Raw genomic sequence first — 19,722 nt, forward strand, 5'->3', positions numbered from 1 at the left:
GTAGACAAAGCCGAGTCTTGTCACTATCAACAAGGCATAAAAAGTAACAAGGACTAAGATGTGTTCCTTGGATTACTGAAAAATCCTGTTCCCCTAGTTTGAAGTAGCAAGGACTAGGAATCGGTGGTAGATCTTACATCCCGTAACGTACCACGAAAAGATGATCTACCCACGTTACGGGGCCTATAGCTCTTTACTGGTTTGAGAAAATCCATAAGCAAACGTCAGGCTGTGCTGGAAACTATCCTTTCACTCCACCGAAAATTCCCATAAGAAACTGTCTATGGAAGAGAAGATTTTTAGACGGTTTTACATAAAAACCGTAATTTTGCGTTACGCAATATTTGAACGGGTTCTAAGAGGTCCTAAGCAGGCATAGAAAATCATTTACATTCATTTCATGCGTACATTTACTTACATTCATTTGCCTCTAACTTTTTTCATCAATAGCATTCCGCAAAATGATGTACAGAGCTTTAGTAGGTTTTGTAATTAGCTTCAACTTTTGTTCATAACTCAAATCTGTATCTCTTATGCATCACGATTTAGAGCGGGCAGAACTTGTTACTGTTTTTCAGTGAATGTAAAATACATTCACTGAAAAACAGTAGTGGCTTCTGTTTGCTCTGGTTCGTCATGCATAAGAGATACGGATTTGAAATGTTGACAAAATTTGTAGCTAATAACAAAACCTACAAAAGCTCAATGCATCATTTTGCCGAATTCTGTTGATGAAAAAAGTTAGGGGCAAATGAATGTAAATGAATGCAAATGATTTTCCATGCCTTGTCCTAAGTATAAAACAAATATGAAGTGTCTGTCATTAGTATAAAAACATACAAAACAAATAGTACATATGAGTTCACATAAAACAATTATTTATGTATGCAATAAGTATGAAAAAAGAGGAAAAAATTATTCCATCAACCGAGTCCTAAAATTGATCCGAATTGTCGCAATGCGCTCATAGTGCATATCTTAACAAACTTTGTTCTGAAAAATCACTCAACGATGACTTTGGCAATAGATCAGTGCACGGTCCCTAACCTCACTTTTTGCTCCCTATCATTTTGCTTCTGAGTAAAAGAGATAGCAACGAATGGGAGCCAAAACAAACCACCCAAAACTGTCAAAACTTACGGGTGAGAGAAGAGTGCGGCAAATCTTCGTGAACTGATCAATACTTCATTCTGAAAATTGCTTCTGCGGATGAAATTTACTATAGCGTGAATCTGTTCGCGAAGAACCTGTCAAAAAGTAAGTGCCGCAATCAAAACATTCACATGCACGCGCCGTGAAAATTTCCTCACATCAGATCATGGCCTCGCGGATTATCCAATCCTTGTCCGGTGAAAAACTCCTTTCCAAATCCTTGACCCTTCAGTGCTTCGTTCGGCATGGTCATCGGTTACGTGGCCTCCCTCCGGGAGTGGCCCGTACGCTGGAACAACGTCTTGCCGGTAAGTAGCATGCTGCTGCTGCTGTTGTTTACGGTTTCGTAATCACTCTGTTTTGTTAGACGAACGAGCCGTAGATCCAGAATTGACGCAGAAAGTCAATATCGGTTTCCCGCACCTAAAACCGGCTCGGTCCGAGCAGTTGAAGGAACGCTTGTTACACCTGAAGGCGCAACGGGCCAACCTGGAACTGGAGAAGGCATCCCGGGCGAGAACGCGTGAGTTTTACCTACGTTTTTAATAGATCAAATAATAAACGATGGAAAATTTTAGTGACAATCGAACCGGAACTGGTGAAAAGAGACTGGCTCAAAACGAGCGGTCCATTCCACATTAAACGATTGGCCGAGCACTACGGAGTGTTCGAGCATCTGTTCGGATCGGCTTACTTTGTACCGCGGGTTGACTTGCGAATCACATTCAGCAACGGCAGCGGGGAAGTGGCCAGTCCAGTATACTACGGAAACGTGCTAAAGCCGAGTGAGGCCAGTGCGGAACCGACGGTCCAGTTCGACGCTAGTTTCGATTATAAGGGGACAACTGGGGCGGCAAAGGGTGATAACACCTGGTGGACACTGGTGCTGACCAATCCGGATGGGCATTTCAGCGAGAAGGATAAAGAGTACTGCCATTGGTTTGTGTAAGTTACGGCTACGGTTATTCAGAATGGCGAAGAATGTCCTAACGTTGGAGTTCAATTTCAGAGCCAACATTCCTAATGGAGAGGTGGAGAAGGGCGAAAGGATCGTTCCGTACTTGCAGCCGATTCCTCCCAAGGGAACCGGATTCCATAGGCACATTTTTGTGTTGTACAAGCAGGAGAAGAAGCTGGATTTGAGTGAATACAAAGTCGAACAGGGCAAGAGTGTGGACTTGGCAGCGAGGACATTCAAAACGTTGGATCTGTACCGGAAGTATCAGGATGACATCACACCGGCAGGGCTGGCGTTCTTTCAGTCGGATTGGGACAACAGTTTGATCGACTACTATCACAATGTGCTGAGTAAGTTTTTTTTACTATAGATCAAACACACTTAGATTATTTTACCGAAATCTCAACAGCTGAATGTTCGGTAAACAGTTTGGTGATTTTTCACAGATTTCCTGTAATTTTTCACTTATATTCGGTGAAAAATTACAGAAAATCTGTGAAAAATCACCGAACTGTTTACCGAACGTTCAGCTGTTGAGATTTCGGTAAAATTTCACAGATTTCGGTGAAATAATCTTAGTGTGAAGTAATGGTGGCGGTGGTATTGTCTCCAACACAGGAAAGAAAAGTATTTGGGGGGGGGGGATCGTTTTTCCCAGAGTAATGATGTCTGAAAAATTTCTAAGGAAGCGGACTGAGATGCTCCAAAATTTGATCCATAGTGGAAAAATTTAATTCTGTATCGTTTTTGCAAGAATCCTCCGCTGCCGGTGGACGCATAACTGTCCCATGTTACAAAACACAAAACTGAGAAAACTGCGATTAAAGTTTGAAAACACTTTTTGCCGTTGTCGTGAAATTTCGCTGTAAATTTCTGTTCTATTTCTTAAAACTGTCGAAATTTAACTGTTCCATACACAACTCAACAAAATTTTACCAAAAAAACTATTTTTTTTCGATAAAAAATCTTCTGGGACACTTATGCCGCGAATTTTCCTGATGAGTCGAAAAATGTACGCATATTTGTCCCACTGTGAACAATTTCTCGGTTGCTGTTGTTGTTACGTTTGACACTTCGTGCGAGTCGGGTGTGTTTTCTTTTTTATAGTGCTGATTTTTAGTGTCATCAGAAGCTATCAGAAGAACCGGAACTGGAAATGTCTGGCTTGGAATATTTGAAACAGTACGGTGGTTCCAGTGAGAGTGAAGAAGAATTCCATGGGTTTGACCTGGAAGACCGCACGGGTGAACGATTTCCGCAAGCATCACAGTCGGTAAACACTGAGGTCAATCAATCAGTTTCCAGCCAAACTGGTTGCTGCGATGAAAATTTTGAAGCCGGAACAAGCGCCGAAAAAAGCAGATCCGAAAGAGAAACAACAACAAACTTGGAGCGGCCGGATTGCAACACCGCTAGTCGATCCTGTGATTCGGACAGCTCTTGCAGTTTTTCCGAGCAACAGCCAGAGAGAAGTTACAGGAAAAAAACTAAAAAAGAACGGAAAAAGGAAGATTCGGCTAAAAAACGACGCAAATCGCATGCGATAATTCTGGAAACTTGTGGTTGCCTCAAAAATTGCAACACTAAGTTCACGAGAGATGACAGGCTACAGTTCCATAAGTCTTTTTGGGATCTGGATAACGTCGGCCAAGGAAATCTAATCAGGCAGTATGCTCATCTAACACCTGTCGGACGGCGCCGAAAACGTAATGCGAAGGATTTGGCCAAACAACTTGCGTACAAATACACTGTACCCAGCTCAAGTGGTGACCCCGTAAAAGTGTGTAGGAAGTTTTTCTTGAACACTCTTGGATTTGGCGAACATTGTGGGTATGTATTAGAAAACATTCTTAATGCTGTATGCAGGCTTTATTATATGCAAAAAATAGCAATATAATTTACAGATGCGTTCGAGGAGCTCAAGATGGACCTCGAGAATACCGACGTGGGAAATATAGTAGAAATAAGCATGCACGCGAGGCCATCAAGGAACACGTTTTTGGCTATGGTCCATCAATCTCCCATTATCGGAGAGCGCATACTCCGAACCGCCTGTATTTGCCTTCCGATTTGACTGAGAAGTATCTGCACAAGAACTATGAAGCCACGCAGGATGTCAAAGTAAGTTATTCGCTGTATTGCAAGGTTGTAAGACAATGCAATATATCATTTGTACGGCTTGGGCATGAGCAATGCGAGACGTGTGTTGCTGCAGAACTGCATAAGAAAGTCGCTGAGCATTCGGAAGCAAAGGATTGTACCTGCTGCTCGGAGCACGAACTTCATATCAAGCGTGCTTCCGAATCGCGAATGGCATATCGTGCAGATGGCGACTCAACATCACCAAACGAGGTGGTATTTTCAGTAGATCTACAAAAAGTAAGTGATTGGAAATACATTATGGTATGTGACATTATTTGTAAGATATGCATATGTTTTCTAGGTCATTCAACTTCCTCGACTGGATGGATTCAAGAGTGTTATCTTTTCATCAAGGCTTTTGGTCTTTAACGAGACCTTTGCCCCAGTCGGCGCATATGCACGATCATTTCCGGTGTCTGCGTGTATTTGGCCCGAGTCGATCAGTGGCCGCACAGCCAACGACATGCTCAGTTGCTTTTACAAAGTAATTAAGAAGTACGCACACCTTCAGAAGATTACGTTTTGGTTGGACAATTGTTCATCACAGAACAAGAATTGGAATTTGTTCCAACACATCATCCTCTTGATAAACAGTAATGATATTCAGGTTGACCAAATACTGTTTAAATTTTTCGAATCTGGCCACACCTTTATGGCCGCCGATTCATTTCACGGAGCGGTCGAAAACAAAATGCGTCACGAACGAGTCGTAACCTTTGAACACTTCAAATCTGTGGTTGGTTGTGCCAAGAAAAATGTTGACGTACTTGACATGGAAGTGGCTGACTTCTTCCAAGCTGAGCTAACTGTCTCACAGTACACGTTGAACTTGTGCAAGCCCCGCCCATACGTGGACACCATGCGAAAAGTGGTATTTCAAAAGGGACGTTATGAACTTGGATACGCAAGCAACATCAACAGCGAGGACCTCGTATACTGCAAACTGTTTTCCAAGAAGCAACTCCGGTTGATCGAAAAGGATACGTTCTCTCTTGAAGCTAATGTACGCTGGCAAAAGTCTCCTCGAGGAATTGAAGCGGATAGGAAGGCTTCCCTGTTGGCGGTTGTTGTACCTGTTATTACCGAAGAAGAAAAACCTTTTTTTATTGACCTTCCGACAAAGCAACAAACATCTGAATAGTAATGTAAGATTAACCGTTGTATGAATTTTTTATACTTCAAATAAATCGCATCACTTTGTTCCATCCATAGCTTTTCAATACGAGATTTTATGTCACGAAGATGTACAAATAAGCACTTAGCAGAAAGCGAATTATGTTCGCCATAGAAGAGGAGATGACAATTCTGATTTTATGATCCCTTCAACATCGGGCTAGGGAAAGTTGACTGTAGGATATTTTTACCTTTCAGGTAATCGTTTGGGACTTGTAATGTGCTTACAATATATTATTTGGCTAACAAGCTTTAAATTTGTTAAACATTTTTTTATATTTAGTTGGAATTGGTGTAGTGGGACAAATATGCGTCTATTTTCTCAATGGGACAAATATGCGTCCATTTTCTCAATGGGACAAAATGACTTCACATTTTTTCGAGCTTTTGTAGAATAAACAGTATGTTTTTATGTGATATTCGAAAAATATGCATCAAAATATGACGATTAGCATCAAAATCTCAAAAATGACGAAATGTAACATGGGACAGTTATGCGTCCACCGGCCTGGTGTTATAGAATACTAGGTAGTGTGAAAAGTAACCTCCTTGACCGCCGGAATGCGCTGTTACTGCAAAAAGGTTATGGTGCCTTGTAGCATAGAGGTAACTCTAAGACCAGAAGGTCCCGAAGAAACGTGCTCAACTTTTTGGCTCAGCTCTGGAACTATCATAGAGGTAACTCTAAGACCACTGGGTCCCGAAGAAAATCATTATTATTTTTGGCTCACTCAGTACCAGAACAACGGTCCCAAGCAGTCCCAAGCTATTTCACTCACCCCTGCATGTTCTGCATGAATCCACACACCCCTGATGTTATATGTCAAACTTTCATAGCGAATCAAAACAAACATAGTGTAGTAATAGAATTTCAACTAGAATAGGGCACGTTAATCGTTTGCTTGGGACCAATAGGCTACTAAAGTGGTGAGCCAATTTAAAATCGTTAGTTTCGTATTGATTGTTGATAGAAGTATGATTGGACTTGCCACACAATTATACCAATGCAAAAATGGTACAGGCATCGAAAGATCTCAATTAATAACTGTGGAAGTGCATCTAGAACACTAAGTTGAGAGTACACAATAAGCTAATATGTGATATGCAATAAGCTTGAGATACGAAGAAGAAAAAGAAGAAGGTTATAAACCAACAGCAGCAAGCGTTCATGAAGCAGCAAGAGCAGTTGATTCGAAGCATCATGTCCTCGATCCAGGTGCAAGTACCACCGAATCCGGAAGCGATACTGGACTCGATTGCAAACAGGTATGATCCGGAAAACAGTGTAACGTTTTCGGCGTGGTACAAGCGATACGAGGACCGTTTTGAGAAGGATGCTAGCCATCTCGCCGATCGAGCAAAGGTACGTTTGTTAATGAGAAAGCTGGAAATGTCCGAACATGAGCGATATGTGAGCTTCATACTGCCAAAATCATTGAAGGATTATATTATGAGGGACGAAGCGCAGTTCGCTATTCGGTGCTTCAGAAACCGTCATTAGTCGGAGATACCGCTGTTAATAAATAGCGAAGCAGCCCACTGATGATTTCGTCATGTACGCTTGTCGCACCAACAAGTTGTGCGTTGAATTTGAGCTGACGAAACTAACCGAAGAGCAGTTCAGACACAGAGGTAAATCTAAGACCAGAAGGTCCCGAATAAACGTGCTCAACTTTTTGGCTCAGCTCTGGTACTCTCTTCGGTCCCAAGCTAATCGATGCACCCCTCGAAACATAGGAAAATTCACGAGCCCCTCGTTTTATCTGTCAAAGTTTCATAGCGAATCAAAACAAACATAGTGTAGTGCTAGAATTTCGACTAGAATGGGATACGTTAATCGATATGCTTGGGACCAATAGGCTAGTCAAGTAGTGAGCCAATTTTAAATCGTTAGTTTCCATCGGTGGTTCAGGTGTTTAGTTTTCGTCTGTGGGCTGAAGTGAGGACCCGATTGCTGAGACGCATCGAAGAGCGGAGTGATGTTACTTTGGAGCAACTTTTCCAGGGGTGCCAGAGGCTCATCAACTTACGGCACGAAACGGAAATAATTGAGAACCCAGCAACGCCATGAGGATGAGAAAGCAGCAATTAAGAAGAAATTCGTTGAAGTTCAAGTCGGGTTCCAATAGCGGAAAGCAAAGGTTCGGGAGTAACAGGAGCAGTCCGGAAGTAGCGTGCTGGTTATGTGGAGCGATGCACTATGCGAGGGAATGCTCGGCAATACCGGCCGGAGCGCCGAGAAGGGGATTTTTGGAAGATTTTGTGGGCGTAAGGCAAATGTTTCTACGAAGGTGGTGACAGTGAATGCATGCAGTGTTCGTGGTCATCGAAAGTGCATACCAGTTGAAACGAATGGAAGTGTGGTACGAATGCAGCTGGACACCGGTCTTGACGGCACCATGATATTAACTGGAACGTGGTGGAAGATTGGAAGCCCTCAAATGAATCCGTCATCTGTGACTGCGAAGACCGCTGTTGGTTAGCCTCTGGAATCGAAAGATGAGTTTTCGTGCAATGTAGTTATTTGTGGAACGCAAATGCGTAGACTAGTGCGAGCCACGAACGAGCATCTTAACCGGCTGGGGTCGAAACGTTTGAGCTGTGGTCGGTACCCTTCGACGCGATCTGCAACAAGGTCGGCAGTGGTTCGGCGTGTGTGAACGCGCTGAAAACGAAGTTCCCGGAAGTGTTTTCGGAGCAGTTGGGTATCTGCACGAAGGCGAAAGTGAAATTGGAGCTGAAGGCATACTCTATGTACCGTTCTGTGGACGACGAACTGGATCGGCTGAAACAAGACCAAATCATCTCACCTGTGGACTACTCGGAGTGGCCGGCTCCGGTCGTCGTGGTCCGGAAAGCGAACGGATCGATACGTATCTGTGGTGATTATTCGACGGGTCTGAACGATGCGGTGCAACCCAATCAGTACCCGCTTTCCTGCTGCAAGACATTTTTACCAGTTTGGCTAATTGCACTGTGTTTAGCTAGATCGATATGACCGACGCTTTTCTGCAGGTGGAGATTGACGAACGGTCACACCAACTGCTAACCATCAACACGCATCGTGGCTTGTCTCCCGCCGGGTGTGAAAGCAGCACCAGGAGCATTTCAACAGATCATCGATGTCTGCGGAGTTGGTGAGGCGGATCACAAGAAGAAATTGGATGCCGTGTTCTAGAAAATGAAGGAATTTGGATTCACTGTGCGAGTGGAGAAGTGTGTGTTTGGGCAAGAGCAGATCCGGTATTTGGGACATTTACTGGACCGCCACGGGCTCAGACCGGATCATGCGAAGATCGAAACCATTGTGAAGCTTGTCAGTGGTAAGTTCGTTCCATACATGCGATCGCTGAGGTTCCCGCTCGACGAGTTGCTAAAAGTAGGTGCAAAATATCGTTGGACACCAGAGCGCCAGCAATCGTGCGAGCGCTGTAAGCAGATTTTGAGCTCGAATCTTCTGTTGCGATCCGAGACACGAGATCATCGTGTCTGCGGATGCATCGTCGGTTGGAGTAGGCGCCCTGATGGTTCAATAAAAGTTGTGCAGCATGTGGCCAGGGCGCTAACGAAAACGGAACAGGGTTATAGCCAGCCGGATCGTGAAGGGTTGGCAATCATTTTTGCTGTGACTAAATTTCTTAAAATAGATCCGTCAGATCCGCGCCCCTTCTGAAAATTGTCGGATCAAGGAGTGTAATCCCGTGTATAAACAGCGAACCGGCTGCAACGCTACTGCTATACGACTTCGTCATCGAGCATGTTTCCACACACAAATTCGGTCATGCTGATGTGCTTTCAAGGTTGATAGACAATCACGCTAAGCCCCAGGAAGATTATGTCATTGCCAGCGTAATCCTAGAAGAGGATATAAGGTCAGTAGCGAATGAAGTTATTAACGTTCTCCCGCTCAGTTTCAGGGTCGTTGCAAGAGACACTCAATCCGACCCAATGCTTCGAAAGGTTTACCGCTACCTCCAAGATGGTTGGTCGGAAAAATCTACGATTGCAGAGCTTTTGCGGTACCATGGTTGTCAGAAGTCACTGAGTACAGTAGACGGGTGCATCTTGTTCGGAGAACGTTTTGTGATCGCTGAGACAGTTTCACCAGGGACATCCGGGCATTCAGCGGATGAAGGCCATCGCTAGGAGTTTAGTGTACTGACCTTCCCTAGACGATGAGATCGTTGCATACGTCAAGTCCTGCAAGCATTGTGCATCTGTGGCGAAGTCACCGCCGCACTCACCGCCAGTTCCGTGGCCAAAACCAACGGGTCTATGGAAGCGATCGACGAAGATTACTTTCTGCTAGCCGCCGATGCGTACTCCAAATCGCCGGAGTTTGTCCAAACGCGACGCATTACATCAGCAGCAACGATCAGCATCCTGAGAAGCATTTTCGCACGCCTTGGAATGCCAGTCAACTGGCACCCAGTTCACTAGCGCGGAATTCCAGAATTTCTGTGCTGACATTTCGCAATCCACAATCCAACGGACAAGCGGAGAGGTTCGTGGATACTTTCAAGAGAACGGTGAGGGAAATTCAAGAGGCGAAGAATACGCTACAAGAAGCATTGGACGTGTTGCTGTTGGTCTACCGCACAACGCCAAACTGGCATGTCGTCTATGGAAAGTCTTCATCAGCTTCGTCCACCGCCTGTTTCATCAACCGTTCAAACCAAGCAAGAAGAAGAAGAAGACCAGAATAAGCGATGCTTAGTTGCACACGATCTTGTGTAAGCGAAGGTCTACAACAACAACAAGTGGCGCTGGGCCCCGGGCGTGGTATGAGATCGTATAATAATCGAGGACCTGACAAAACAAAGCTATCACTGAAGATTCCGCTGGACCGAGTTACTCGTCGGTTCCGGAAACGTCAACACCGGATCCATCTATGTCTCCTGAAGAATCTTCACCTCTAGAACATTCTAGAGAACAGTCTGTTCCTGCACAGTCAGCTCGTAGTAGCATTGACGGAAAAGTACGGAAAACCGATCTTGTTTCGGAAAATGAATTAAGCAGAGCTGGTAGTGAGTCACTTTTTAGTGACTTGGTCACTTTTTTCAAGCCAGTCATTTTTTAAGTACTTTGACTATATGTTTTAGTATTACTTCTACGTGAAGTCAACGATTTACAGTTGAAGATGCTAATTTCAAATAACAGACTGTAGTGGTAATTTTTATACGATAGATGGAGTAGATGAAAGCATAGAGTTGATAGTTCCGTTAGAGTACGGTAGTGTGAAGATTGCATATAGATATTAGAATAGCGAGCTAGAACCACTTTTAAGGAAGGTACAAATCGGTTTTTTCATCTCTCTTTACCAAACTCCCCCTTTGGAGAGGGAAGGGTGTCCCCCCCCGCCACCACTGGCAAAAAGAGATGAAAACCGACCCGCTCAAGTACTAACTGTGTGTTTGAAACAGTTCTACCGACTGGATGCCTTCCTTCAAATAACAACTGAAGTGCGGTAAACAACAGTAACTAACCCAAACGTTTTTAAGGCATGACAAACAGTTTTAAAGAAACAACTTTATAATCAAATCCATTTAATGTTGAAGTTTATCACTAGCTTCATTTCTCACTTTAACAAAGTTAAAAAAAACCTACTTAATTAAAGTAAGTCCAAGAGTTCAAGATATTGAAAATTTTCAAAGTGCCTGAATTAAGGAAAACATCAAATGATTTATTTCAAGTTTGTAATTAACTTTATGAAAGATTAGAGATCTTCATGGCAGTCCCATTAACTTCAGAACAATTGTAGAAAGTTAGAAACTTTGAAGAAGTTCTGAGGAATGAAAGGAAATACTGAGAATTTCAGTGAAGCTCCATAAACAAACAACGGTAACATAAGCGAAGTTAACACACTGAAATTATGGGGAACTTACTGGAAGGTCCTCAAATCGGTTCTTTTAACATCCGAATATTTTCAGGAATTTTAATGAAGTTCCAAGAATGTTAGAGCACATCACAGGTGTTACACAAACTTGAGAAATATAAGCACCTCAGAAAAGCTAGATCTAGAAATCTTGGGAAATTTCCCATGACTTTAGTTCAGACTTTTTGGAGAAGTTTAAATATCTATAATCGAAAATTTAGAAAAATTGAGAACCCTTAAGATGTTCCGAGAATTTCAGGGAAGTACAGAGACCATCAAAGAATTAATGAAAACTTCAGAAATATTTCAGGAACTTCACAGTAGTCCAAAGAATTTCTGGGAAATTTATCTTCAATAGAATTGAGAGCTTTAGGGAAGCTTCGAGAACATCAAGACAGATCAGAGAATCAAAGGGCAGTTCAAATAATTTCAAGAAAATTGTAGAAACCTTAAACATGTTCCGGAAACTTCAGCAAAGCTCCGATAGAACTTCTGGAACGTGATAAAAATTATATGAACATCCGGAAAACGTGAGAGTATTTTAAGGGTGTTATATCATGGAGATTTCAAGAACTTTAAAAAAAATGCGAAAATTTAGCTAAGTTGATTAGAGAACATCAACGAAGTTCCATTAATTTAAAAAAATGCGAGAACTTTTAGCAAGCAGCGATAACTAACTTCAAGAAATTCCAGAAAGCTTAGAATTTTGATAGTTTCATGATATTCAGCGAAGTTCCGAGTACTTCGAGGACGATCAGATAGCTTCAGAATAGTCCCATTAACTTAGGCAAATTTGCAGAGACTTACAAGGAATTATATATATATATATATATATATATATATATATATATATATATATATATATATATATATATATCAGAAAATTTTAAAACTTAATAATTTTTAAACAAGTTAAGATAAGTGCAAGGAAAATATGTGAGCGTTTTTAATAGTTAGAATACTTAAGGAAAATCAATTAATTTCAGTAAAGTTGCGGGTTCTTAAAATATACTGATCAATTCAGGGCTGTCTAGAGAACTTTAAAGAAATTCAATAATCGTTTAGGTAGTTTTAATAACACCAGGAAAGTCTAGACTATTGAAGAATTTTTAAATAAGTGTCGATAATTTAATGGAAGAGGGGGCGACCCCGGCGTAGTGGTTAGCATCCATACATCTCACGCCAAAGTCACGAGTTCAAATCTCACCCCCGGACAAGTCACGAATGACCCAAGAGCGTTAAAGTGACTATAATAAAAAAAAATTAATGGAAGTCTCATGAACTTCAGAAAAATCATGAAAACTTCAGTGAAAATCATAAAACTATTAATTATTTTGTTCTAATTCCATGAAAACTGTGGAAGCACAAAAGTTCCAGAAGTTTAGGAAATCGAGAACTTCATACAAATCTATGGAGCTCAAGGGGAGATCCGCGAACTTCAGGAATTTTTATGAACATTCGCAAAAGGCGGGAGCATTTGAAAGAAGTTTAGTAAGCTCCAAAAATTGGAGAAATTTCAGGGAGACTTAAGTTCCATTAGTTTCATAAAATTAGTGGGATATCTAAAGCAGTTCCCATATTTTCAGATAGCTTCAGAGTCGTTAAAAAGTTAATTGAGGTCTTCACATAAGTTCAGAAGTTCACTAAAGCTTAAACATTTTTAGGACTGTTAAATTAAATTCAGCGCAGTACAACAAGCTTCATGAGAACTGCAAAAACGTTAGAGCAGTTTTGGGACTTTCAGAAAAGAACAGAGAACCTCAGAGCAGCTCCGTTAATATTAGAGAAGTCACATAAAGTTTAAAGAAGTTTATAGAACTTCAGCGAACCTCATGATCGTTGGAAAAATTAAGGAAACTTTAGGAGGTCCTATAAAGTTCAGGGAAGTTTAAGAATTGCTGAGTAGTATTGTGAGCATCAGGCTAGTGTTTCAAACTACAAACGAACTTCAAGGTAGATTCATTAACTTCAGGAAAAATTTACGATGTTCTCAGAATAGTTCATTCCATATTTCATGGAAATTTCGATGAAGCTATCCTCCGAGTTCAATTTTATTTTAGTTTTCCTCGAAATTACCTTGAAATTCTCCACAATAAGACACCCTTTAGAAAGATTATCAGAATATTCATTGAATTCGTTTCAGATTTCCTTTTGAATCTCACTCCTTCCCTTGGAATTCTACTCACATTGAAAGTCTCCTAAGAATTCATTGGCATTTCTACTCACAAATTCCTTAGGTTTCTTCTCATAATTTGTTTGGCAAACTCTCCTGAATTTATTTTCCGAATTCCTTTGAACATGTCCTGGAGTTATTTTCAAATTTAATTGAAATCCTTCTTTTAGTATTTTCAAAAAAAAAATTAAAGGACTTATGCTCCGAATTTGTTTTCTCCCACAAACTTTATGAAATTATCCTCAGAATGCCCTTGGAATTTTCCTTTGAAGTTCTCAGGAGTTGTGCTCCTCAGAAATTCCTAAGAGTTTTAAATAAAATTTACTTTTAATTCAATTCAGGGTCACTTTTTAGTCACTATTTTTACAATTATAAGTCACTACTTAGTTACTTATTTCTTCAACATGATCACTAAAATCACTATTTTTGACAGCAGTGGTGGCTACCAGCCCTGATTAAGAAAAAAAAATAATAATTCTAGAATTTAAAAAAATACTGGAACATCAGGGGGTTTATTGTTCTTCATTGAGTCGACACCCTGTTAATACTGATTGTCACGTTTCAAAAATCGTTTATTGCTCTTAACCTGTTGTTTTACCCAAAATTACATATTTGTAAGCGTATTAAAAAATCTGGCAATTTTCATGGATATAACATTATTATAGAAATCCAAGAAAAGCAAACCTAGCAAATTTTCATACAATAAATATTCAACCAATATCGACGCCCTCTTATCATCCCCAGAAATGAAACACCCAGTCTTCGAGTACGACTTCCCGGCACCGTACATCCGCAATCAGGAGTGGTTCCCGCTGCGGAAACCATTCAACCTCTACATGGACAAGTACCGGGACCCGCTGCAAATTAACAAGGAGTACCTCGCCCGTAAACTGGCCAAAACGCATCCCTTCGCGGGGCCGGAACCGCCTTTGCGTTTCCCCAACGCCCATCCGGTACGTGATGTTCCTTCCTGGCTGCGAACGGAAATCAAGAAAGATCGACGCGGTTGGGGCAGGATCAACGACATATGAAGAGCAATTTGTTTTTAGGTAAGTCGTTTCTCATTGTGGGTTAGTGAAAAGAATACAAAACAGTCCAAATTTGTCATTTCGATTGATCGTTTATGTGATAAACCACCTTCCCTCCTTCGCGTTGAAAACAAAACAATAATCTGGGGGAATTATGCAATCAGAAAGATCATAAAGAGAAGCAAACTACTTTCACTGCCCGCGGGGCATTCGCAAGGCAGCTGGCGCGAAACGCGATGAAACCCCATCTCGATCGGGGCGGTTTTTGTGTTTCACTTTAAAGTGATTGTTGTCGAAGTAGGTGCTGCGTCGTCGCCGAAAGACAAACACAAAAACGAGCAAGTTCGATCACATTTTTTTTTTTCATCCAAGCAGCAGGTTAGTCGATTTCGCTTAAAATTCATCATTCAATTCCGCCAATTCGATTGCGCGTGTGCCTACTAAACGCCTATCTCCTCGTTGAAAAAGAAATGCCCAATTATTGCCCACCCTCTCCTGCCTATCTACCATGCAAATACGCAACTGGAAGTAGAAAGAATAGATTAGCATAAAAATTACTTACCCGAGCTGCCCGGGAATGGAAGTGTATTACAATTAAAAATGTACTTATGGTATAACAATGGCATCCGAAACCGCGGCACACCCGGGCGAAAGGAAACAGATTTATTTCCCCCCTCAGGTCTCGGGCGAGTGCGTGATGCCAATGCTGCTGCGATTGAATCACTCAGATACGGTTTCAAACAAGCCCCTCGCCCTCGCCCTTGAGCTGGTAGCCGGCAGCAGTGCGATGCGGCGCAGCGTGGCGTTGGGCTTATGCGTGTGACTATGGAAATTAGTGTGTACATTAGCATAATTAATTTGAGTTAATTTTCCCTTCGCTCCACGCACCTGTCCCTGCGCCTGTTCGAGCGCGGCTTAGTTTGTAGGGATGATGTAAAACTAGCTGCATCGAAACGAACGGAAAACGATCGAGGCATAACATATGGATAGGCCTACCTACCCAGAGGCAAAGCAAAACACAAAATCAGCAAGTTGCTGGTAGTTTCAACGAATGAATGTTTACTCATCTTACTTTCCTATGTTTTCATCTGGCGCCATTTTCCGTTTAAAAGCAGTCTAAGTCAGCCAAGTGCGCCTACTGCGATCGATCGTTACCTAGACCACACCAGCAAGGGCCTTTAGGGTCGACCCAACTATTGCCGTCGGTAACAAATTCAAATAATCATCCTCCGGAATCCATATTTCTCACGCGACATATTACCAATGATCGATATTCTTGTTCTGTCATTAAGAATTGTTGGACTTTCGGTACATTTGTCAACTTTAATTATCTTGTTAGTACATTACATTCAGGGTGTCGACTATCTGAAAAAAACCTGGAAAATCAGGGAATCTCAGGGGATTCCATTTATAACCTTCAGGGAATTTTCTTTAAAATCAAAGAAATATTTCTCAATCCTTATTCATAACTGTATTACAAACTATAATGACATCACCAATCATGTAGGAAAGTGAATCAATGAAATTTTTAGAAGGCTTAGACTTGAACAATTTTAATCCAGGGAAAAGTTCTTGGGGATAGGAACATTTTTTTTTAAAGATCCAAGTCGCGGACTTAGCTTTTAATTAACATCTATAGCAAAGTGAAACTGGGTCTTATAGATTTGACTGTTAACGGCGACGGTGGTGTAGTGGTAAGCGTGATTACCTCTCACCCCAGCAGGCCTGGGTTCAATCCCAGTCGGCGCCGCCGGGATGTTCTGAGGCATATCATCTCTGATCACGCCTTCCTTCGGATGGGAAGTAAAGCCGTTGGTCCCCGGTTCATGAGTTGATGGGTCGATAGGTAGGGTCCAGGTGTGGGAGCTGCCTTCCTGGCACGTCGGTAGCATTGGTGCTCAGCACGGAAAACAAGATCGACGGAAAAAACAAACCAAACGAAAAAAAAAAAAAGATTTGACTGTTAGAAGTGGAATGAACATTTTATTTATCGCCAAAACTCCTCCCTAATTGATCAGTTCACGAAGATTTGCCGCACTCTTCTCTCACCCGTAAGTTTTGACAGTTTTGGGTGGTTTGTTTTGGCTCCCATTCGTTGCTATCTCTTTTACTCAGAAGCAAAATGATAGGGAGCAAAAAGTGAGGTTAGGGACCGTGCACTGATCTATACTCGATTCCTAGAAACCGCTTCTGGTTCACGATCCCGGCTTTAATTAGTGACTTGGTAAATCCATGGGTGACTTGATTTTTTGTGTTAACATAGTTAACCATATGCGACCCATTATCGATCGCTTTATGGACAAAATGGTATCGTATGTCCACGTGCTTGGTCCTTGGATTGCAAGAACCATTCTTAGCAATGCAAATGGCAGATTGATTGTCACTCAGATAACATTATCACCGAATATTTACTTCAACAAATTTCTCCACCATAGTGCCTACTGGATCGTCCTGGACAGCGTCTGCCTCGCAGGATGATAACAATGAGCTGGATTACCAAGGTGAAGCAATCGGTTAAGTTGTGTGAGTAAAACCCCTGTACGATACAAGCAATTAGTGACGTCACTACTTGCGTTTACGTTGATTTTTTGGTTTACTAATACAACCATATTTCACGATCTGCTTCACCTCTCTCTGTACCTCATTGGGATGATAAGGCTACCGACGGCTGTTTCTTCACGTTGAAAGAAATGGCACCACCTTGAAGCATGAATACAAAGCCCAACGTTGATCGCCGTGTGTCGACTGCTCCTTCCCAATTTGCATCGGTGCAACCAATTGCGCACCGTGCCTTTCAGGTATCGAAAATCATCTTCAGCGCTTCCCAATGCTTCCGTCCCGGGTTGCTACTAAACTGGCTGACAGCATTGACCGCGTAGCAGATATCCGGACGCAATGTACTACAGACATCCGACAACTTCCTTGTAGGGAACATTTTTCATCTGCTCTGCTTTTTCCGTATTCTGTGGCGACATCGATTTGTCCAACCGCTCACTAGCTTCAAATGGTGTAACAGCAGGTTCTTGGTCTGGGGACAATTTACCATGATCTTGATCCCCACTGATCTCAAGTCCCAGGCAGAACTTTGCTTGGCCCAGATCCTTCATCTGGAACCGCGAGCACCGTTTATTTAGCTTCACGTTGTTTGTAAAGATCAATAAGTCATCCACATAGATAGTGACGAACAACATTCTGCCTCCATCAATCGTGTAATACAGGCAGGGATCCACCTTTGATTGTTCCAGCTCGGACTAGCATAGCGCTTCATGCCGACATGAGTCGACATACCTTTGTCCTGTCCTTTGAAAATACTTCTGGCTGCCGCACGTGAATTACTTCGTTGTTAAGCTTTCATTGCAGAAAAGCTGTGACCGCGTCCATTTGGTCCACCTCGAGATCGTCGCCAACGCCATCAGGAACCTCATCGTTGAGCACCGGACCACCGGTGAGTAAACCTCGTCGTAGTCGATGCCCGGCCGCTGCAAACATCCCTTGACAACTAAGCGGGCCTTGTGCCGCTGAATCTTGCCATCAGGTTGAAGACCCACTTGATTTTGAACGCCTTTCCGCCTTACGGCAAGTCTTCAAGTGCCCACGTCTGATTGGTCTCCAGTGCTTCGATTTCCTCTCGCATAGTCGCCATCCATAGTTCTTGGTCTGGTCTACTCAACGCCTCGTTGTACGTAATCGGATCGCTCATGTGCTCGACATCCGGAACCGCAACACCTCGTGTACAACTCGTCGTCGACTTTTGGGAAACATTTCGCCCATTAGACGTACTATATGTAATAAAATCTTCATACTTGCCTGGAAGTTGACGCTACCGACGCTGCGCCTCAACTCAAACTGTGTGTCAGCTAGTCTATCTAGTTGCGGTGGGAGCGCGATTTCCTCATCTGCATCTAAAAAAAGACGCTTCCTGAGCTGCTGCTTTCGTTTGCAATTGGTTCAACAGTCACTACTGCCGCCTCATCTTCGAGTTGTTCTGGATTCTGCGAACGGTCATTCATCTCGTCTTCTGCATCCGGCAAATAGCCACACACTACGTTGATCGTCTCGTCGGAAAAATTGATCTCCAAAAACTCGTTCGCACATCGTTTCGGCCCTCGTCTACGATCGTTACGTCACGGCTGATAATGATGTTATTGTTCTCCGGGTTGTACAGTTTGTAACCCTTGGTATCCTCAGCATAACCAACAAACACTAATTTTATAGATTTTGGGTCCAGCTTCTTTCTTTTCTGCTTCGGCACGTGTAGGGTTTCTTTCCCGTCCACGCCTTTTCTGGCATCTTACCGTCCAAGGACCCCCTTTGACTACGGCTGATCAGATATTCTGCTGTGTTCACCGCCTCGACCCAGAACTTCTTTGACATATTTGCAGAGTTGCGACCTATCACAATCACGATCGTCAAACAGCTAATGGTAGTAACGCTTGGTACATTCCTATCAATGTGCTCGTCGAAGCTCTCTCCATGACCATCCATCAAGTTGACGAAAGAAGTAAAAAGCAACTTGTGAATGTCGTCTTCTACTGTGATCCATCGCCGATCTGGTCATTTCCGACAATCACGACACTCATCTGTACTCGTTTTGAAGCAGTTGCTGCTTTGCTTGCTTATGTGAGTGTGTTGTTGAGTGAGCACAACAACTTCCGTTGGGCGCCTGTCCGCGCCTGTCGATACGAACTTGGAATGCGTAGGTATTGTTTTCATTATCTTCTGTCGTTTCGCTTTTTCTCATGATCGTACTGCAGAAGTCTTCACTGTTTTTGTTGTACTTTTCATCATCAGCAGCGAGTGTAACGTTTTGCTAGTGAGCAGCGACCATTACTGGTGATTGTGATTGATGATTGCCATGGCTCTAACTCTCACTGTGTGACAAAACGATCTGTCAGCGATAGTCGTTTGATGCGAAGACGAGTGTCACGTGAGTGTCATGATATTTTGCATCACTGCATATTTGCATCGTTCAGCATGCACGCCACCTTTTTCCAGAATCGTCCGATTCATCCGTTCCGCAACATCATGTTGCTCCGGTGTGTATGGACAGGATTTCTGATGTCTTATTCCGTATCGCTTCAAATTTGCCTTGAATCGACTGTTTACATACTCACGGCCATTATCACTACGCAAAATCTTCAACTTGCAGCAGGATTGCCGTTCCGCCATCGCTTTAAAGTTTTCGGCGACGGTACTTCAAACGGTCCGCACAGATCTGTAT

At 42.6% G+C, this 19,722-nt stretch overlaps 2 protein-coding genes across 2 annotated transcripts in view; both read left to right on the plus strand.

The window, feature by feature from the left end:
- The window catches only part of LOC135699133 (heat shock protein beta-1), a 560,186-nt gene that overhangs the window by 171,851 nt on the left and 368,613 nt on the right, over window positions 1-19,722 (plus strand). The window lies entirely within an intron of this gene.
- Window positions 1,259-14,559, plus strand: mRpL38 (mitochondrial ribosomal protein L38). Its single transcript, XM_065219251.1, has 5 exons — window positions 1,259-1,460; window positions 1,520-1,675; window positions 1,731-2,097; window positions 2,162-2,460; window positions 14,218-14,559. Exons 1-5 carry the CDS (start codon window positions 1,319-1,321, stop codon window positions 14,502-14,504), a joined length of 1,251 nt encoding a protein of 416 aa, XP_065075323.1. The 5' UTR covers window positions 1,259-1,318; the 3' UTR covers window positions 14,505-14,559.

Source organism: Ochlerotatus camptorhynchus, unplaced genomic scaffold (assembly GCF_037179485.1).
Source record: "Ochlerotatus camptorhynchus isolate MF236.1 unplaced genomic scaffold, CSIRO-AGI_Acam_v1.1 ptg000102l, whole genome shotgun sequence".
Lineage (NCBI taxonomy): Eukaryota > Metazoa > Arthropoda > Insecta > Diptera > Culicidae > Ochlerotatus > Ochlerotatus camptorhynchus.

What these genes read in the sequence shown, in the direction of transcription:
- mRpL38 (XM_065219251.1), top strand. Translation starts at nt 1,319, where the DNA reads ATGGCCTCGCGGATTATCCAATCCTTGTCCGGTGAAAAACTCCTTTCC. An exon ending in GCTGGAACAACGTCTTGCCG is followed by an intron (nt 1,461 to 1,519) that starts GTAAGTAGCATG and finishes CTGTTTTGTTAG; the next exon opens with ACGAACGAGCCGTAGATCCA. An exon ending in GAGTACTGCCATTGGTTTGT is followed by an intron (nt 2,098 to 2,161) that starts GTAAGTTACGGC and finishes GTTCAATTTCAG; the next exon opens with AGCCAACATTCCTAATGGAG.